At 39.7% G+C, this 15,011-nt stretch overlaps 1 protein-coding gene across 1 annotated transcript in view; it reads right to left on the reverse strand.

The window, feature by feature from the left end:
- Positions 1-80: 80 nt before the first annotated feature.
- Positions 81-15,011, reverse strand: part of ptpn9a (protein tyrosine phosphatase non-receptor type 9a) — a 32,264-nt gene continuing 17,333 nt past the window's right edge. The window contains exons 4-13 of the mRNA XM_034307350.2: positions 13,422-13,546; positions 13,080-13,185; positions 12,556-12,666; positions 9,741-10,057; positions 9,251-9,338; positions 9,088-9,157; positions 8,888-8,966; positions 8,526-8,676; positions 6,539-6,746; positions 81-3,978 (exon numbers count right to left, since the gene is read on the reverse strand). Coding sequence (XP_034163241.2) covers positions 3,788-3,978; positions 6,539-6,746; positions 8,526-8,676; positions 8,888-8,966; positions 9,088-9,157; positions 9,251-9,338; positions 9,741-10,057; positions 12,556-12,666; positions 13,080-13,185; positions 13,422-13,546 — 1,446 coding nt within the window. The 3' untranslated portion in view covers positions 81-3,787. The remainder of the gene's footprint in view (positions 3,979-6,538; positions 6,747-8,525; positions 8,677-8,887; positions 8,967-9,087; positions 9,158-9,250; positions 9,339-9,740; positions 10,058-12,555; positions 12,667-13,079; positions 13,186-13,421; positions 13,547-15,011) is intronic.

Raw genomic sequence — 15,011 nt, forward strand, 5'->3', positions numbered from 1 at the left:
ATGACTGAACTTATCTTACGACAAACCGTGAGAAATAATATGCAGGTATGTACTGTGAAAAAGTAAACAAAGGCTCAGTATGATGAAATGATATCTCTGTTTAATTTCTTTTTCTTTTTTTTTTTAACAGTAACTTGGAATTCTTAGTTTACAAGAGTCCACTTGTCCCTGAATCAGGGTACAGGACTTCGCTCTCCACGCCACATTTCAGCACAGCCTCATATTACACATTCTCCTTCGAATCAAAAGTACTTGGTCCTAAATTCAAGTGTTCGACATGTAGAAGCGGACAGCATGGCATGGCACTATCGATTATATACTTTGATTACATGACCATAAAAATCAAACAAACAAACATGTTACAGAATGAGAAAAAATATAAGTAGCTATTTGCAAATGAAGTAGTTTGTTGAGTATAATAGAAAAATAAAGTTGGTTAATTTTTGTGTCCATTGTTTGAAGAACTTCTATATTTCTATACTTTCATACGCGTCCATACAAGTGTTTACAAGACGCTTCACTACAAGCAAATTCAATATGAATTGAGTAGCAATGGTTTACATACCCAAGAACAAAATACATGATATTACGAAACATGACAAGTATCGCAGTTACAACCGTGAACGACAAAAACAGATGATTAACAGGGAACACTGTCTAATTTTGCACATCGGTCATTTTACAACTAACTGCATTTATCACACCACAGTATAAAACGTTATATCAGCTATGGAATATGTGGTGTTTTAGTCCTGTTTTGTTACACAACGTCTGCAGATACAGTGAATGCACATAGTGAACACCTGACTGAAAGTGCTTTCATATGGTTATACAGAGATGTGAGAAATAAGCGATACTTTTACGTCAGTAATTTAAGCAACAGCATCTACAAACCACAGTAAAAGGGGTGTTTTATATCAGCGAGTACATCCGGCCCAAAGAAGCAAAGCAGAAGCCGGAGATGGAGTGCAATGCAGTCGCTGTCCAATCCCATAAGAGCTCCAAAGCGGTCGAGTGGAATTTGTAAAGGAAAAACAACTCTCCCACACTGTAAAAAAAGATGCCTACAGGCTGTAAAAACACAGCTTAGTGCCAGATAATGAAAATACTGACTATCAGCTCAGAACAGTATTTACATTGTCTGTCACATTTAAAAAAAAAAAAAAAAAAAACCTTCACATTTTCGACTACATCACCTGCAATTTAGTTGTCGTTCAAACCATCAAAATGCCAGACAGGACATGTTTTATGCAGCGAGCTCGAAAAGATTAGACACTGACACTTTTACTCGGGATGCTGAATTTAAAAATGACACAACAGGCGTACATGCTTACGGTACAGACTGTTATTTTCTATTATTTCATTTTTCTTCCACATAATCATACTTTGTACACATTCATATTCTAATTATGAGTGCACCAGACGTGTTTGGATAATTGGACGTACAGCAGGTTATTTTTTTTTTTGCCTTGCTGATTTCTGATGTGATCATTTGCAGTCTGTGATATATTTGGCCTATATTTAGGGCCTGCTGTTAGTGTCTGAGCACATAAACCAAAATACGGCAGGACCTCATGAAGCTGAAATAATCCGAAATGAAATATAGCAGGAAAATAGGTGGGAAATGTCTGTTTATCATTTAAATGGAATTTGAAAATATATATATTTTTAATCTTTCTACTTTTCAGCTCTGCTGGTGAAATGATGTTTAATGCAAATGGTAAATACAAACTCAAATTGGTCTAAAGGTCTAAATTGTTCATGTAGTTAAAAAAAAAAAAAAAAAAAATCCAAAACAAAAGTGTCATGGTCTAATATTGTTTGAAAATTGAAACACTTTCAATAACCATTCAGTATTTGCTAATCATAATAAGCAAGGGAGGTTCATCCGCAGCACTACTGTGAAATGAAGCGTAGGAAAAGAACGAGTTTAGACAACTTGCTGCAGCTTCATCGCATGTTAAAATAATCTCACAGACACTGAAGAGAAGGTGTTCAGTAAACAAAACAAATCCATTTCATAAATCCACTGGTACAAACATCTGGGTCTCATTTATCAAGCTGGATACTTGTAAATCGTTCGTACGAGTATATCCTACTCGTGCTTCTGAATGTGTGTAAATTTACGCACAAGATGATGAACTAACGTAAACCTCGGCTGATCCGCTTCAAATCATATCAGTTGCATGGATTACTGGACTTTTATATACGGATTATAACGTCAAATTTAAACAGTAGGCGCGTTCTTTTAATTCTGTGCAACACTTTATTAGAGGCAGCACTGAGTGACTGATAAGTGACCGATCTGGTACGTCTCAAGCTGCAATGTGCCGTTTACTCCCTAGTGTTCTGAGAGCCAACATCAGGCTTCCTATGACATGGCATCAGGGAGGGTGCGTTGGTGTGTGAGGGATTTCTGGTCAACATTCGACGAGACGCCTTGCTTTGAATTAAAAAAAAAAATTATCCTACGAGATGTGCTTCTTGTCCATGAACACCTGGGTACAGGAGATATATTCAAATATATTTTCAAGCCATTTTCTTTTCACCTCACTTCATTCATATCAAATTCACCTTTTTCTGTAATTCAGTTCTCGACTTTGTCCTTTTCAGGTGCTGAAAAGTGTGTATTTTTATTGGCATAGACGGGACTCAAAATAACTTCCACTTCTACCTCTGAGAAAGTCTTTTTTTGTCGCTTACTCGTCATTTCAGCGCTGCGAGCTTCGCCTTTTATGGAGTTTTGTGGGCGTCAGCAAATGCAAATCAGCTGTGCCGTGCACACGCCTGCTATGTTTGGCGTTCAACAACATACACATGTGAGTATGAAGAAAATCAGCGTTTCTGAAAAGTTTATAAATCCGGCAGAAATTTTTATTTCGGTTTGTCTTACACAAACATTTACACACAACTTTACTAAAAGATTGATAAATGAGGCCCACTGTTTCCTATGGACAATGTACAGTGGAGCTAGTTTCGAATATAAATATAAAAGCTAATAGAAAACCCAGACAACGTATATATTTACCATGGGTAACTGTGGGAAGCAGTCCATTTGTGAATAGTGCTACATATTCATATTGTTAAATACAGTAAATGTAGGTTGAGACTTCAGCCTGCTGGACTCTAACAGGACAGAGGCCCAACACGCTGCGTCCAGTGTGAAGTCGTAGTCAAAAGGAAAATAACGAGTACTTTTGAAGCGTTAGACTAATTCAGTGGTGATATTTTCTGTCGGAATAAATCAGCACAGGTCCCTTAACTGAGCTGCGGTCAAAATGAATTGAAAGTCCACTCTCTTGTTCAAGCAGATTTTCTGTTCTACTTTGTTATTAATAATTGCTGCCTTTTTGCTGAGTGTAAATTCAAACCCGATGGGATAAAACCATTTATTTTTGACATCGTTTGATTAGACGGCTACACTTTATGAACTGTCAGCTTACTGGTTCTTGAGAACTTATGAACATTCAACCAAATTGTGAACACTTCTGATTGATACAGCGTTACTGATTAGCTACAAGACACATGATCTTACTGAGTCTTCAGCTGGATCTTCAGCAGAGATTTAGGCCTCATGGCAAAACAGCATTGGCTATGATTGCTATTACGGTGGCACTTTTTCTTTTTTTTTTTTTTTTTTTTTTTTTTTTTTTTTTTAACACATCAGCAATTTTACAACAGTCAAAAAATACTGTGCTTGGAGTGAATGTCAGGGAGACATGGGGGGGTCCGTGGCAAATGTTTAAAAATTCCCATTACCGACCGAGCCACTGACAGGCTCTGTCTCTCACTGATTAGAGGTGGCCTGTCCGTTACGCTGGGCGTGCTCAAGGATGGCAGTGTGGCAGAAATAATACTGTTCGGGTGTCTGAATGCTGAAGGCGCGCTGCGTTCTCATACGCCTCACCGTCTGGTACACGTTCAGTGTCCCAACGTCCTGCAGCTGGGACAGACAGATGTCCAAAGCACAAAACGTACCTAAAAAAAAAAAAACAGTCAAACATTTCTATATGATTGAGAGAATAAACTGTGCCTTATGTACGTATAGTTGCCAGTTGATTAGCTACACATACTGTACGTATTCATTAGCATGTCAAGTGGCATAAACAGTCTCTGCATTGAGCAGGAATATGTACCACGTAGATGAAACAATACACACTATGGTTTATGATCCTGAGTCTGCCACCATTTGATGACATGACATGATGTTGTACGTTATCATCGAGACTGTAATTAGCTATGAGGACAACGAGGTCTGGATTTTGGTATTTTCTAAAGGTTTTGTTGTTTTTCTTCACTTGGCATCTCCACCAGCTGTCAAATTCACCACGAAAACAGTGACATCCTGATAATATGCTTGTCGAAGGTAGCCTACTGTACAGAATAACTTCCCATCCCAAAACCCAATCAGCAGAACCTTTTAGATTTTAGGTTTGCTAAGCTGCCAGACTTTAACTTCTTGTTGAATGCAGATATTAAAAGCTAACATTTGACATAACTATGATATAAATGTTTGAGTTTATAAAAGAACATGCAATATAAATGAGTGTTTGAGGGCAGCTGGCAGTTTGTAAAATGCAAACTGTAATTTTTAGAATACTCGTAACATTGCTAGTCAAATCAGCTTGCTGTAAAAACACTTAATGTTAAAAATTTAAGTTGTATTGTGTAATGTTACTCATTAGTAACATACTACAACATGATGAAGTTCATTCCTGTAAACCAAAATCACTGGTGAGAAAATGAGCAGGAATGAAACAAATGCACTCCTGAGAGCTCCTGTGCCTCCACTTGCTGGTTTCCTTTTGCTGCAGTGAACTGTTTGTTTGGGGAAAAACTAGAAACAGGGAAATTCACTTCTACAGTCTTCTTGTATGCAAAGGTAAAATCATGATAATGATTAAAATGTTTGATGTAAAATTCAAACTAACACGTGTCTGCGTGTACAAAATTTTCCAAAAATATCTTCTGGGATGTTTTTTTCTTAAAAGATTAGTGATTATTTGGTTATCTGCCGCACCTGATGCAGCCCATCAAGAGCCACAAGACTTAAACATTTAAAGAAACTAAAGGGAAGAGCTCTCGCATACTAACTTCCTTTATCTATTTGTTTAATTCTTGCTTATTTCCTGACCAATGATTTGTTGTTAAGACCATTAAAAACTTAAAAGTAATATATTGCCATTTTGGGCTTGGCCCATGTTTTTTTTTGCCCAGGAGTGTACAGTGTAAAGTTAAGAAGTGCTGCTGTATTTACTGTCAATGCTGTGAGCAGCCATGTTGATTCAATGTCAGTTACTGAGTTGAGGAGACGTCGAGATTTCCTGAGTAGGAAGTTCGAATAGAGCGGGCGTTTTCTTTGTTTTTTCCTGGTCAGAGGCTGGGTAATTACAAGGTATGGCCTTTAGTTGAATGCAGCATGAGACACATTTGACTGCATGCTGCAAGTGTCTATCTGAATAGGAATAAACTTATGAACTCAGCAGCAGTGCTTATATCCATCATGCTGATCAGATGTTCTTCACTGAGTATCCGTGATCCTAATGTGTGACAGGAAAATATTCACCATCACTGGCCTGTTCACACCACACATGATGACCCCATGGACTCATGTTTCTGAGTCTTGCTTCATCATGATGTTCCTGGACCAGCTGAAGATATACTTTTTTGTGTTTTTGCTCTCAACACTGACCTGAGATTGTCTCCAGCTGTTGTAGCCCATTCGAAACAAAGATCTGAAAGTGGTATACTGTAAGCAGTGGGCTTTTTTTTGCACCATTCATGACAAAACGCTTGAACGCTTGTGCGTACCTAAAAACGACAGCTGTTTGGAAGATGGTAGAATTCCAGTGTACACCCAGCATCATGTTCATTCAAAGTCACTAAAGCTGCTTGCTTTGCTCATTCAAATGCAAACACTGAATGCTAACTGATGCTGGACACAGGTCTAACACACTGCAGTCACACAACACTGGAATGCACAGTGTGTGTTTACAGATAGGAGTGTACTAGACTCACGACTCAGTAAATCAGTATAATGAAATATTAAGCCAGTGATCCTTTCCCCCTAACTTTATCATGGCTTCTCAAACCAGTTACTGTTAGCAAGTAGCTCTCCAATATTAGCTTAAACCATATTTAGCTAGTTAAAGGCTGTTCTATGTTTTATTTCTCTTTTCATCCTAATTTCTCTTTTCTTGGGAAGTGAGATCAAATTCCATGAATAGATGAGTTTAAATAACAAATATGTGTCAAGGGCCTTGTTATTTCTAGCTTTGAAAGAGGAGATAAACTCACAGAAACCTGCAATTCATAAATCCACAGTATAAACTTTGATTCCAAAGGAGACTGGAAGCAATGTCTTACTCAGCCAGTCATGAACACATCACGTACCAACAGTATCTCTGATATATCATTCCACTACACACCGTCTCAAACGGAACGGTGTCCATTTCTTTATGTATTGAGGAAACGCCCGATGCAGGTTGAGATCATTTTGAACGATACGCAACGAACACATTAAGGTGCCATCATTTACCAGTCCTGCCGATGCCTGCGCTGCAGTGGACAACCATCGGTGGACCCAGGTGATGACCTCTCCACTGTGAGCCCAGAGCTTTCACTGCCCTCTTCTGCTGTCTCTTCACCGTGCTCAGGAAGTCGAGCAGAGAGAGCGCTGAGGAGGGGACGCCGTAGTCGGGCCAGCTCAGGAACTGAAAGTGGCTCACCTGCCTCTGCTCGCACGTCTGACAAGAACAGAAGCAAAGAAACATCCAGGAAAGCCAATGTATTTAGCATCGATTTACATGAACTTCATGTAACTACATCAGACTATATCAAACATGTCAAAAATGGATGTGTTTCCCTAAAGAACACGTTCACGGTTAACAGAATGAGACATACATATTTTACATTATAGCACAGTTCTCCATTCTGATTGGTTTGGTTCAGACTGCAAGGCTTTTCCTGATACATTATATTTTCTGTAGTAACAACTTACGTAGACAGGAGACAATGATTTATTTTGCATTTTTGGAAGGAGTATCCAGTATCAGAGCTTTGTAACAATCAAATGTAAGCTGCATTCGACTTCGGAAGTCTATGTGAACTACGTGATTTTCGAACTTCCTGTGTTTAAGCTAAAAAGTGGGGGGAAAAAAAATGACAAACTCTTTGTGTTTGTCTTTTGTTAACAACACGCTAGCCAGCTAACTCTTCAAGGTTCAAGGTTCTTTATTTGTCATATACATATTACATACATGATGTATTAATGTAGTGAAATGTTTTTCCTTAGTGCCTCGTCCCACAATGCAACAGTGATACGTAATAAAACAATACAATAAAGCAGAATATAATGAAATAAAATAGAAAAATAAAATAAAATACCATCTAGTATAGTTGTATTTTAGTCTAGTATACAGAGATATAGACGTTATATATATAAAAATATGTTTAGCAGCTTTTGGAGGAATGTTTAGCAGCTGTGTTAAGGAACTGTGATGAGTGATGTATATTTTTCTCTTCAAAACAGAGAACTGTACAGTCAGTGTGATAGATTTATCAAGCTGTATGTTGGCTGATTTAAAGCAAATACCTGTATATACAGTGTAACTCATTTAAAGGTACGAAATGCTGCTTTGTTTACTGTTCATGCTGTGAGCGGCCATGTTGATTTGACGTCACTTGCTGAACTCGGGGTTGAAGTGACCATCCAGAGTTCCCAAGCAGGAATTCCTTTTTCTTTGTGTATTACGAGTTACAATCTAGTCGAATGCAGCAGTAGAGCTGCAACTGTAGCTGTTTTCCGACACGGGAAAGTCTTCAGGATAGAGAACTGAGAGGTTTTTTCCATTTCTCTATAATGTTACGCTGCATTTTTTTTGTCTTATCAACTCAAAGAGAGAACAAAGACACGTTGGTAAGAGAACGAATGATTAGAGCTGCTTAAGAGGAGTTAACTAGCTTCTTGGGCGTTCTATAACAAGATTGAAAAAGTATTACGCTTTCTTCAATACATAAAATAGTTAGCGTTAGCAAATCACTGTGACATTAGAGGAATAAAACACAGTTAAAACGTCATAACGGTCGCTCTGATCCATCACACCAGCCCATCACAGTTACTTCCCAAGAACAGCACACCCAAAATGTTTTTTCTTCCTCGCTTATAGTAGTTCTTGTGTGTGTATATATGTGTGTGTTGTTTTTTTTCCCCCACACACACTTAGGTTAAATCTCTGAACCTCTCAGTCTTTCAGAGCAATTAATCAAAAAGCTTCACATGAACGCATCAAAGCTTTCCTGTGTACTTACTGTTTTACTGAATGATCTGCTGATTATTTCCAGCTTGTCACACATTAGTTTTTCCAACGTTTATAACAAAAACAGACGTTATAAACGTTACACAAATGAGCCTGAATTCCTGAGATCCAAAGAACAAAGGAAATAAAGTACTCTAATGCTTCACTCCTCTACTGCTCTTCCTCCCTCCACCTCAGTGTGTGTGTGTGTGTGTGTGTGTGTGTTACCTCTGTGTTATGCAGCTCTAGAATGGTCTGATTGTAATGGGAATGGTTGTCCACTCTCTGGGTAACCACAGCTATGTGTCCATAAACTTCCTGTCCTCCTTCCTGCAGAGGCCAGTACTGTCCACACTTCTTCCTGCCGCCCTCGTCTGTCCTACACACACACACACACACACACACACACACACACAGAGCCATGTTAGTTACCCAATTCACAGATCATTGAAACCACACATCCTACACAACCGCCTGGAAAGTTAAGCGCTGTCATTAGATCAAACATTTTTCTCTGAAATAATACACAACTGCGAGGCTCCGTCCCCTCAGAAGCCCTTCATGTTTTTGTCATCTGACTCATATCTCACCTTGTTGTCATGACGATGACTAGCACGTTTTGCTCCCACACCATCCTCCAGAAATCGTTATAGGTTTTCTCCAGCGGCCCTGTGCACAGGCACAATTTTTTTTTAAAGCCCAATTTTAAACTAATCGCACGACCAGAACGCCTCGCTAAAGCCGCAGACAAACTTCTAGCGTCACATACTGAACAGTTTTTCTGTTGTACCTTGAGTTCCGATGTATGCGTTCCTCTGTTTGTAGCCGTCCATGAAGCTGGCATTGATGTAGTCCAATCTCTGTAAAGAGAATATAGGATGAATCTCTCACTAAACCAAAGGCACGCTGGATTGAAAAAAATTCAAGGTAAAAGCTTTCAGTTCTTTACAAACCTCATTCCTCCTGGCTTTCAAACGTACACGTGTTTGATCAAGACACGGGACATCACCGTAACGATTCTTCTCCTGGTTGTACGGAGCCCTGAGGATGTGCAAAGCACCCAGTGAGTCCCATTAAAAAGAGATACTTTCCTCCATAGAAAAATAAGGTACCATCAAATAAATGGAAGAAATCAGTGAGAGTGATAGAAGTAAATCTAAACTCAGGGCTCATCAGTGTGTAACTGAGATCATTTATAAGGGCAGATATAGGACTGCCAAAGACTACACATGCTAAACATTTTATACATAATTCCTATACTTTGCTAATAATTGGATTGATTCCTTTACTGAATTATTTAGAAATATTTACAATTATTCCACGCTTTGTAAAATAAAAATACAATGTGCCGTACTGGTTATAGACTAGCCGTATTGGTTAAACCCATATTCGTTAACCACGTGCTGTTGATCAGACTAGGCTTTGTTGAGCTGCTGTACTCACAGGGCACAGTGGAAGGTCCCGGACGGCGGCTCTTTACGGAGCTCTTCGTACTCGTGGTAAATTCCGCTTCGCTGCGCCCGAGCCACGTGAGCTGTGAACTCGGGGAGTCGCATAGCGTCCGGGCCTGGCGTGTGTACCGCTGAGGTCGCCAGCGGGACGCCCAGAAGTTCATCGACAGGATCCACGCGGCCGTTCTGCTCGGCCAGCAGACGCTGGTTCCAGCCATGGACGTCCAGAGGCAAGCAGCCACCCAGGTGCTCGGGCAGGCAGTTTCTGGGAAGGTGCTGAAGTAGATCGGTCATCTTCACCATCTGGACCTGCAGGTGGATAACAAACGAAATAAAAGAGCTGCTTGCACTTGTGTTTTCAAGAAAATTTAAAAAGCTGATCAGTTTTTATTTATTTTTTTTTTTTTTTAAACTTCACTCATACAACAACCTGAGAAGGAAAAACTCTTACTTTCTATTGACTTTTGCCAAAAAACAAAAACAAAAAAAAGCACACACAACAAAAATCAACATCTTTTCATTTAAGTCTATGCCAACTTTCGATCCCCATTGTTGATTTTACTTTAGCCTCTTCTGTCACCTGACAGTCGTAAAAACATTTCACTGCACGTCGTACTGTGTATGGCTGTGTGTGTGACCAATAAAAGTTGAATTTGATCAATAAAATTATTCAAATAGATATGTGATGCTTATATTATATTCTTTCAGCACATATGGTAGTCATATGTGCCTATAGTAATCAGTTGTTTCTATAGTGGTCAAGTGTGTAGGGCGGTCACTGTCGATTATAATAATTTGACGATTATTTTGAAGATTAACTGAGTAATCAGATTTTTTTCTAATTCACAAAAATAGACTTCAGTGATAATTTAATCTCGCCAAACTATATATAATTTCAAAGGTTCTTTCACTCAATATTTGACATTTGACCACTGTTTTACGATAGAAATGCTACAGTGATTATAATTCCTTGATTTGTGTGATGAGTAACCACAGAAACATGCAAACTCAAAGCAGGAGTTTTGACCTTATTATGAAACATGCGATGAACAGTAATGTGCACATTTGGAAAAATACTGACGTATTCAAGTTTACTTCACAGTAATTTGGTTAGAGATGATTATCATTTCTAACTAGTTTCTATTAAATTGTGCGCTCTGACGGGCGTTTAAGTGGGCTTTCAGAATGCGATGCGATGTATAATCATACACGTCATACATTTTGGGGCTTGTGCTTATAACGGGTGTGCAAGTTAAGATTATTTAAATTTATTTACTATCTATCTAGTAGTGAATTTGCCGTGCTGTGTCTGGTGGTGGATCTGTGAAACCTGGATGTCTCCTTTTCAGGTGCTGCAGCATTGAAGATGTGCTGTTATGGTATTTGAGTTCATTTTTGCAGTGACGGCAGACAACAGCATTATTTTTCACATCTAATGTAAAGTGCTCCAACACTTCTGACATTCTTTGTCATTTGTCGTACGGACCCTCATCTGTGCACTGTCGTGTCTCCGCCATTTTACCAGATACTCGAAATAGTAAATTGTAAGCCAGGATTTTTTTTTTTTTAATCGGGTAGTCGAATTTAATCGAGTAATTGTGACAGCCCTACAAATGTGTCTATGGTAGTCATGTGTGCCTATAGTAATCAATTGTTTCTTTAGTGGTCACGTGTGTATATACTGTTCATATGTGTCTATAGTAGTCACGTGTGTCTATAGTGGTCACGTGTGGCTATAGTGGTCACGTGTGGCTATAGTGGTTATATGTGTCTATAGTGGTCACGTGTGGCTATAGTGGTCACGTGTGTCTATAGTAATCAATTGTTTCTTTAGTGGTCACGTGTGTCTATAGTGGTCACGTGTGGCTACAGTAATCAATTGTTACTTTAGTGGTCACGTGTGTCTATAGTAATGAATTGTTTCTTTAGTGGTCACGTGTGTCTATAGTGGTCATGTATGGCTATAGTGGTCACGTGTGTCTATAGTAATGAATTGTTTCTTTAGTGGTCACGTGTGTCTATAGTGGTCATGTATGGCTATAGTGGTCACGTGTGGCTACAGTAATCAATTGTTTCTTTAGTGGTCACGTGAGGCTATAGTGGTCACGTATGGCTGCAGTAATCAATTGTTTCTTTAGTGGTCACGTGAGGCTATAGTGGTCACGTATGGCTGCAGTAATCAATTGTTTCTTTAGTGGTCACGTGTGGCTATAGTGGTCACGTGTCTAATGGTCACGTGTGTCTAGTGGTCACATGTGTCTATAGTAATCAATTGTTTCTTTAGTGGTCACGTGTGTCTATAGTGGTCATGTGTGTCTATAGTAATCAATTGTTACTTTAGTGGTCACGTGTGTCTATAGTGGTCACGTGTGGCTACAGTAATCAGTTGTTTCTTTAGTGGTTACGTGTGTCTATAGTGGTCACGTGTGTCTATAGTGGTCACGTGTGTCTATAGTGGTCACGTGTGATGCAGTATTCCCAGGATCTGTAATATGAAGGGATTAGGGGGAAAAAAACAGTTTAAATACAGCAGACTCAAATAACATCTTTACGTCTGTTAAGAAAACACTAGAGCTTATAGCTGAAATGTTAGCCGTATACCTTCTGCCTTTTTGCCGAGGGCGCAAATATGATATGCTTCATCACCAGAGATATTATAATATTATATTATACATGACGCTGCTTTTTAGCTTAGTTAACTGTTCCTTTTGGCAAGCATGAGACTTTAGTGCTTTCTCTTTTCTCTGGTGGAGTAGCTAATGAACTGATGATTTGTCCACTTCTGAGTACGCTGGATGTGTACGTACCCGTTCTCTGAGCTTCTCCTTGAGCAGCAGGCTCAGCAGGTTGTAGGGCACTCGGAACCAGACGGGAGCGCCGACGATGAACACCTTCTTCAGCCGAGCAGGAAACGCACCCTACACACCGAGACGGGCAGACAAGTTACAGCCTCAGACAACGCTAACTGTACGCCACATGTTTCATGGAGTGTAGATTTGAAACCCATAATATAATAACCTGGTAGTTCATTAATATTACATAATTCAATACCAAGTATTCAACTTACCATCACTTTTATTTTATTAAGTAAATTGCATTAGGGTTTTCTCCTGAAATTACCATGGAGATGAACAAATGAATACGAATAAAGGGAGTGATAAGGCTTTTAATCTTTTTCTAAGTAAGCCTACACGCTGGAAGCATTTGCTGGAGCGTTTTATTGCCGTTTTCCTTGCAAATAAATAATAAATACTAAATTTTGTAGTCACCTACAAATCAGTCCTTCATGGCTGCTGTGTTTGTCTAAAAGTTTAGGAAAAATGGAAGTAACCTTGAGCAGGTTGAGGATCTTCTTACTGAGGTCCAGCTCGAAGTTGGTGTAGTTGGATCCGGCCATGTCGTAGATGAAGACGAGGCCGTTCCTCTGCGTCTCGAAACTGCAACAAGAGACTAAACACTTACGACTGGGAGCTATGTGTGTGAGTGTGTGAGTGTGTGTGAGTGTGTGTGTGCTTTAAGCTGTAGCTGGCATTCATAAAGGTGAATATACTGAGCTGTTATTAGCGTATATTCCTAAATGTATAGTAAATGTCAATCCTACAATCTAAACGCAGCTCTTTTTATTTTCTTGTAAATGACGGCTGTATATGAATATAAAACGGTTCGCACTGACCTCTCGACCGCTCTGTCCAGCAGGTAGAACAGAGCCTGGAGCACCACGTGGTTGCCTGTTTTATTCGGGTGGTGCAGCTTAGCTGTGTACAGAGCAATGGAGGCACCTGAGGGGTCTCTTACTCCCTGAAGAGGTAGACATTACGAGTTTCAGCTCTGATAACACACATTCATCACGTTTACATGCAGCAGCAATGAAATATGCAAATCTCTCTCATGTGTGAGATTTCTGGGTTGGCTAATTGATATCCAGACGTCACATCCAGACCCTGATCCTGAACCAAAACATCATTCGGTTAACGATCCCCCTAGAAATCAGTATCTAATTTAAGCCTTGTTCCTGCAACTGAATAATAAATGACATCATAGAAAATGACATCATATAACACAAGCGATGTGCTTGATATGTCCACAGGGAGGCAGAAGAGACGAAGACAATAAAAGATCCAGCAGAGACTTACCGTTAGTGGTTATGTACTCAAACGTAGTCCAAAATGAACACATTGTACTAATCCTGAAAATGATTCTACTACTGAATGCTGAACACATTCATGTCACAGCCTCTTTCAGCCAGCAGCTCCATCCATGTCTCAAACACAACATCTGCACTTTCATCTCTACAATATATAGATATTATAGACAGTCACTCTGAGCTCTTCCTTTCCACAATGACTGGAACATAAACCAACGCTATGCTGACACACAGACAAGAAAAATCACTTGGCTATGGATCTACTGTCATTTGTCCAAGTTTGGGAAACACTGACATAGACGAATAAAGTAAGAACTCAGACAGTGGGGATAAAGGGCTATAAATATTGCTGGCAGGATGTAGGACAGGAAGAAAGGAACAGAGCACTCTGATCGATCAATCCAGGAGAAAGACAGAGACAGAGCAAGAGAGAGAGAGAGAGAAAGAGAGAGAGAGAGAGAGAGAGAGAGAGAGGGAGAAAGACAGAGAGAGAGTTAGAGAGAGAGTTAGAGAGAGAGTGAGAGAGATAGAGAGAGAGAGAGAGAGAAAGAGAGAGAGAGAGATGGAGAGAAAGAGAGAGAGAGGGAGGGAGAGAGAGAGCAAGACAGAAAGAGAGAGATAGAGAGAAAGACAGAGAAAGACACAGAGAGGGGGAGAGAGAGAAAGACAGAGAGAGCGAGAGAGAAAGACAGAACGACAGAGAGAGAGAAAGACAGAGAAAGAGGGAGAGAGAGAGAGAGAGAGAGAGAGAGAAGATGGGGGGAGGGAGAGCAAGAGAGGGAGAGAGCAAGACAGAGAGAGATAGAGAGAAGAGAGAGATAGAAGAGAGAGAGAGCACAAGAGAGAAAGAAAGACAGAGAGAGAGAAAAAGAGAGAGCGAGAGAGAGAGAGAGAACTGAATAAATGCTGCCATCGTAATGATAATTCTCCGTGTCTCAGCACTGCATAAATCAGAGACCGTCATAATCACCTCACACTCAGGCTCTGTTCAGATTTGGTATTAAGATGCATCTCGTGTGATCAGACCACTACAAGTGTGAACGTCTGATCATTTAGATCACTTGTTGAAAAAGAAGACCTTCTCATCACCAGTGTTGTCAGGTTCACGGTTTTCACACA

The sequence above is a fragment of the Pangasianodon hypophthalmus genome, chromosome 9 (assembly GCF_027358585.1).
Source record: "Pangasianodon hypophthalmus isolate fPanHyp1 chromosome 9, fPanHyp1.pri, whole genome shotgun sequence".
Lineage (NCBI taxonomy): Eukaryota > Metazoa > Chordata > Actinopteri > Siluriformes > Pangasiidae > Pangasianodon > Pangasianodon hypophthalmus.